Source organism: Kryptolebias marmoratus, linkage group LG9, assembly GCF_001649575.2.
Source record: "Kryptolebias marmoratus isolate JLee-2015 linkage group LG9, ASM164957v2, whole genome shotgun sequence".
NCBI lineage: Eukaryota > Metazoa > Chordata > Actinopteri > Cyprinodontiformes > Rivulidae > Kryptolebias > Kryptolebias marmoratus.
Window position 1 is genome coordinate 30,035,934 of NC_051438.1, and position 6,419 is coordinate 30,042,352.

Consider the following 6,419-nt stretch of genomic DNA (forward strand, 5'->3'; position numbering starts at 1 on the left):
GGACTGGAGACATGTCCAGGTGTCCCTGTGATGGACTGGAGACATGTCCAGGTGTCCCTGTGATGGACTGGAGACATGTCCAGGTGTCCCCCAACTCTCTCACAGTGATGCTGGAGACAGACATCAACTCCCCGTGACTCAGAATGGAGAAGCAGGTAAAGAAAATGGACAGATGGACAGATGGACAAATTGACAGATGGATGGATGGACGGACGGGGGTCTTGTGTCTTCTTGTTGTTTTCTTATTTCATGAACTTCACTTTAATAAACAGAACTTCCTAAAAAGGCAGAAACTTGGACCTCCATCATCTTTAGAAGTTTACATTTCTTAAAGTAAAGCTCAGTTTGGGAGAATCAGTAAAAACTTTAGGGGGAAAGTTTTAACATTTGTTGAAGGTTTGTTTTTTTCTGGAGCAGCTGGAATTCTGTGGAAGTTTGAAAATCCTAAATATTCCATAAGAGCCGTGCTGCCGTGCTGCTGCGCCGCTGCTCCGTCCAATCAGCATTAATGCGACTCCTCGTTGGATGCGAGGCCACTGACAGGAACTCGGCGGGGCCTCATCGATCCGCGGGGACTCCAGCCGACCTGTCAGGTCCGACTGCAATGTGGGGGGAGGGGGAGGAGGAGGAGGAGGTGTCATGATTATTGTCTCCAGTGTGCCGTCGCCGTGCCGCATTAGAGCCTATTGATCGGCCGGCGCTTTGTTGGAGAGCTGGTTGGGACATCGATCGGCGACGTGCCGACAGGCCGCATGTTTGTGTCTGACGACGACTCGGGGTTGAACACGACACGTCAGGTCACATGACCCGATCTCAGAGCAGGTTTTACTTCCTGTAACAGTGAGCTGTTGATCCATCTGCAGCGGGTCATAAACAGACAGCCTGACCCGCTTGGTGAAGTCGACCGCTGTCGGGGAAATCATCCTGACGGGAAAAAGGAGGACTTGGAGCTGACGGAGGCTGGGAGGTCGGACCGACAGGAATTTGGAAATATTTGTGGGTTTTTGTTGGCGGTAAAGTCGTTCACAGGTGGAAATCCCACTGGGGGGTTCTGAGCGAGTGAAAACCGGAAAGGTGGGAGGATCTGTGGGGAGCTGAGGGCCGAGTTACACCGGCTGGAAGGAAAACCCATCAGAGCTGCTCGAGTTCAGCAACGTAATGAGGAGGAGGAGGAGGAGGAGGAGGAGGCCGGGTCTACAAACGTTTAAAAAGGAGAAGCTGAGACTAAAAAAAATACTTTAAAGTTTCAAGGAAAGATCAAGAAGTTTCCAAAACATCTGAGAGAGTTCAGTTTCAGAGTCAAACAGAAGAGAAACCAGATTAGAAACCAGATTGTTAATTTGAAAACCAGTCTGAATACCAGGAAACCAGTTTGAAAACCAGCCTGGAGTCCAGGAACCATTTGTTTTTAAAGCTGCGTGTTTTCAGCCTGGTTTGTTTCTATAAATCAAACTTTATGAAATGAACCTGAGTTTGCTCGTTTAGAGTCAGAGCGATGAGCCAATCAGAGAGAAGCTTACAGCGGGTGAAACTTCACACATATAACACACACGGCGGTAAAACTCTGCTGCGTCTCTGAGAACAGATGTTCTCTAAATCACCTCTGTGTTCTCCGTGTTTCACTGGAGCTTCACACGTTTATTTCACTAATCTTTGCTACGATCTCAGAGTTTCTCTTTGTTCACCAGGAGACAGAGCGATAAGTTACAGCCTGAGACGCTCCTCAGACTCGTAGGTTTGATATCGCCCGCCGCCACAAATGACGGGCGACCATCTTCAGCGTCCATCAAAATATCTCATGATGCAGTGGACAGCTTTTATTGAAACTCTTGGAGTACAGATTTAACTCGTGACAGAGTTTAACCATGGCGGCCATCTTGAACTGGGTCCAATGATTTCATGAAGTTTGATTTGGTTTGAGACAGGTTGATTTTTAAGGTTATCTTGGGGGCCGGATAAAGATGTTAGAAGGGCCGTATCTGGCCTGCGGGCCTTTAGTTTGACATGTGGTTTAGATTACAGCTGAATAAATTAGTTTTAAACCTCATCGGTTGTTAATGAAAACGTTCGGCTGATTCAGGACTTCTGTCTGGTCTGTCAGACAGCCGACCTTTGACCTGAAGCAGTGTTTGTGGTGAACAGGTAGAGCTGCCTCACCTGTTTGGTCATGGAGTCTATGAGCCGAACGTAGAGGTCCTGCTCCGTCCTGATGCCTGAAAGACACAACAATAATGAGACAAAAACAACATGCATACATGCATTAGCCTTTATGCTAATTCCATGAAGTCTCCTAATAATGTGCTGTAACTGAGCGGTGGTCTTATTTATGTCCTGGCCGTGGATTCCCCCCCCCCCTCCCTCTGCAAACACTAACATTAGCTGTTTATTATTTATGGGACGGGCCGCCGTTAACCGCCCCCCGCCGCCGTCTTCCTCCAGGAGAACAAGGAATCCTCATCCTCCGACAAATTAAATATCAATCAGGACGGCTCGTCTTTTATTAGCGATGCATCCGGGCGTAAATGTGACACGAGCGCGGCGTGGGGCGGAGGAAGGAGATGGCAGGGAACACCTGTTAGCGGCGCGGCGGCTCTAATTGTACCGGATGCTGTGGGTTTTTGTTTCGGGCCGTTTGCCTCGCAGCTTCCTCTGCTTCCTAATTGACATGATTCACTCCTCAGTCTGCGGCCTAAATGGCGGCTATCCGTCCCGGTTGCAGATGAGGTCAATTACCTCGGAGCAACGCTAATCCGAGTGATTTATCCCGCTCTGCAAGAAAACGTTCCTTTATGTGCCACTTTATCTGCCACTCCTGCAGGGGTCTGAGAGCATTACGGCCAGAACAGAACCGAGCCGTGTGTTTCCAATCAGCACCAACCCAATGCACGGAACAGAACTCGGCTCTGTCAGAGATTCCAGATGTCTGCGGTTCTGATAATGAGAAACTTTTTCCAGACTTAAAGCCGAGTTCAACTTCCCATCCAGTGAAGTGACCTTTAATATGTAAACTAAATCATCGGCCTGCCGACCCGCTCGGCCCGGCTCGTCTGGCGGGGGGGGGTCATTAACTCGCCTTCATCAGTCGATGCTGCAAATCTGGAAAAAAAGGCTTCATTTAAGTTTAATGTCAGCCGATCTAAGGAGGAAAAAACGTCTCCGGTGGCTTCGCTCTGCAAGAACTTAGCCTGCAGAACACGTAGAGAGGAACCGGACAGAACCACTGAACCTGCAGTCCTGCAGGCCCAGAAACCACTTCCTAAAACCATCACAGAACCCTGACCCGAGCCCAGAACCCTCACAGAACCCTGACCCAAGCCCAGAACCATCACAGAACCATCCCAGAACCCTGACCCGAGCCCAGATCTGTTGTGTTTCCTTCATCTGGATGATTTGTCCCTTTTTGTCTGGACTTTAACTGGACAGCAGGGATGAACGGCTGGACGTTCCCGGGTCATCAGAACTGTTCTGAGGCGGCGGCGGGTCTTACCGTTGCTGTAGAGCAGCTGTAGCCGGTAGTGGATCCCATTGTTGGTTTTCTCTCCGTTGTACTCCTGCCACACAGAGACAAGAACAGTTAGAAGCTGAAACACGATAAAGTCCCGTCAGCCTCTATCTGGATGAGCTGAAGGTTTCCTGAGAATAAATCCACCTGAACACGCTCACTCTGAAACTTTCCTGCAGCTCTGCTTCGGGTTCAACAAAACCCACCAGAAAACGGTTATTTAACGGTTCTACGTTGGACATGACACATCCAACATGGCCGCCACAGAACGCCGTGGGGTTAACAGGTGAATTCAGCCTGAAGCCATTTTAAAACGTGGATGTTTGTTTTCAGTTAAATTAAAGTAATAAGGACCCTGGAGATCATCCTGGAGGTACGCAGGTTCCTCTGACAGAACCTGGACCCAGCTTCCTGTCGAGCGAGGACAGCGAGGACAGCGAGGACAGCGAGACGGAATCAAATTAATCGGAATCTTTGATCACACCCGTTTTTAAGCATCCCTCTCTGCTGACCTTCCTCCCGTCCTTCTTCTCTCCTTTTATTCCCCGTTTTATTTCACTCCTCTCCCCCATCTGAGCCAACGTCGGCCGGCCGCTCGGTGCCAGCGGCGCCTGCCGGCGTTGGCTCGGTCCCAGCGCGTTGGGCCGAGAGACTAGAGGTCAAAGCAGAGGTGGGGTGAGCGAGTGGGCGGAGGATCTGATGCCAGCTGGCAGCCGATCAAAGAACAAACATCCCAAACCTGCCTGGATGTTTCCACCACTCTTAGTCACAATCTGATGAACAGCTATCAGACTTTATTGGCAGCAAACCTCAATGGAGTTACAGCAATCAGCCAAAACATTACAACCCTTGAAGGCCTGCTGAGGCCCTCTGGAGGCGGGACCTCGTGGATTGGGCCCGTTTGTCAAGAACATCTGACTGGAGTCAGAACCTCAAGCTTGTTGTTGGTCCTCCATGAAGAATAGGTGGACTTTGTTTAGGTAGGTTCTACGGGTCAAAGGAACATCCACAGCAGGACCCAAAGTTTCCCAGCAGATCTTTGTCCAAAGCATCCCACAATGCACCTGGTGTTGTGTCTTCCTCAGGTAAGAGACCCACGATCCTCCTTATGGTCATCAGACCAGAACTTTGTTTCCACATCACTCCGTGGTCCGAAGAACCTCGACCCTGTCTTTGGTCCTCTGGTTCTCCTTCGACTGACTCCTGCAGACCAGGAACCTCTGGTTCTCCATAGACCTCTGATGGTGGGTTCTGACTCCTGCAGACCAGAAACATCCCACAGATCTGCTGGTCTGGACATGTTCTGACCCATCAGTTTGGTTTGCTACTTCTAACAAGGAGGAAGCTCACCTGCTGCCTGATAGACCCCACCCACTCACAGGTAACCATGGTAACAAGATGCATTTCCACCTGCCGGAGGTCATAATGTTCTGGCTGAATTTAAAGGGAGGTTCTTCAGTGATAGAGCAGCAGAACTCAGACTGCAGTAAAGAGGACATGCTGTGCCTCTTGACCTTTGACCCCCCTGTGTTACAGCGTGTAAATCTTCTGAGGAGAAACGTGTCGTCACCTTGTCCTTTTCCACGAAGTCCACGTAGGACGTCCTCTCGATCTCGACGGGCTGGCCCTGCCGGTCGTACAGCGCCAGCACGAAGTGGAAGAAGTTGGACTTCCTCAGGTTGGACGGAGGCTGCTTCTCGAAGTGAGCTCGGGCCAAACCCACGCCACTGAAACACAGAGGTTCTCCGTTAGCATCAGCAAACACTCACTTTCCTTCACAGTAAAAATACACAATTAAAGCATCGTTATTCTTCACTGTCTGTGTTTTAGAAAAAACAGAATAAAAGTGTTAGAAGAACACGGCTGGTGTTCAGTTTACAGCGAGGGATGAAACTGTGCCGGGTGTTTGATTCCTGCCTCAGACGTCAGAATAATTAGTTTTCACAGATTTACCTGAGTTTACTTCTGTCGGCAACAATCAGAACAAACAGGAAGTGACATCAGAACCATGAACCTGTCGGACCTGAGCAGCCTCAAAGGTCCAGTTTAGTAAACATCATAAAGTTTGAAGGATCAGGATGTTGGTTCAGACTGACGGCTTCATTATTTCTGCCTGATCTCATTTTCACTTCAACATGAATGAACTCGTCGTTCCGTGAACTGGGCTCGGATAATTAACGAGCTGCGACTCAGCTGCGAGCGTCTGACACCAAACACCAACAAAAGACTTCAATTAAAACAAACTTCTATTCTGAAATGGTTAAAAAAATGTTTAATATTAAATAAAAGTTGATCAAAATTAGCTGAAACATTTAAATGTTTGGAGTTTTATTATTTTCATCTTGATTTATCACATTTAGGAGGATTAAAATAAAAAAGAGACAACTTGTTTTTGTTTTGTTGAAATCTGATGTGATGGACTCGAGCTGATGTTTGCATCTTTAATCGGTTTGTTTGAAGTTAAAGGACTGAAACCACCCAGAAGAACCTCCACAGGTTCTGCAGAGAACCGTCAGACAGAGGAGCTCGATCTGTCAGCAGGAAGGATTTTCATTCATCTGATTGACTCTGAGCTCAGAGTTTATTTATAAAGATGGTTTGATTTTATTTAATCAGTTCAACTTCAATATCAAATATGTTCATAAAATAAACATCTCGTGTCAAAGTTCTTATTTTTGAAGAGCAAATTAGATCTAAAGCCGTCAGATAAAGATTTTAATCTGACAATCAGTGGAGAACAGATCTGTGACACTTCAGAGAACCATAAAAGATACATCAAACCCTGAGTCTCCACCAGGACCAGAGAACTCCCCTTAGGAGCTCTAACCTGGTCCTGATGGAGCTCTAAACCCGGTCCTGTTGGAGCTCTAAACCCGGTCCTGTTGGAGCTCTAAACCCGGTCCTGTTGGAGCTCTAA

At 48.2% G+C, this 6,419-nt stretch overlaps 1 protein-coding gene across 3 annotated transcripts in view; it reads right to left on the bottom strand.

Moving 5' to 3' along the window:
- Positions 1 to 6,419, bottom strand: part of LOC108249224 (transcription factor COE3) — a 115,418-nt gene that overhangs the window by 95,718 nt on the left and 13,281 nt on the right. For all 3 annotated transcript variants that reach the window (XM_037977354.1, XM_037977355.1, XM_037977353.1), the window contains exons 2-4: positions 5,073 to 5,229; positions 3,488 to 3,551; positions 2,158 to 2,213 (exon numbers count right to left, since the gene is read on the bottom strand). In XM_037977354.1, the coding sequence (XP_037833282.1) occupies positions 2,158 to 2,213; positions 3,488 to 3,551; positions 5,073 to 5,229 (277 nt within the window). The remainder of the gene's footprint in view (positions 1 to 2,157; positions 2,214 to 3,487; positions 3,552 to 5,072; positions 5,230 to 6,419) is intronic.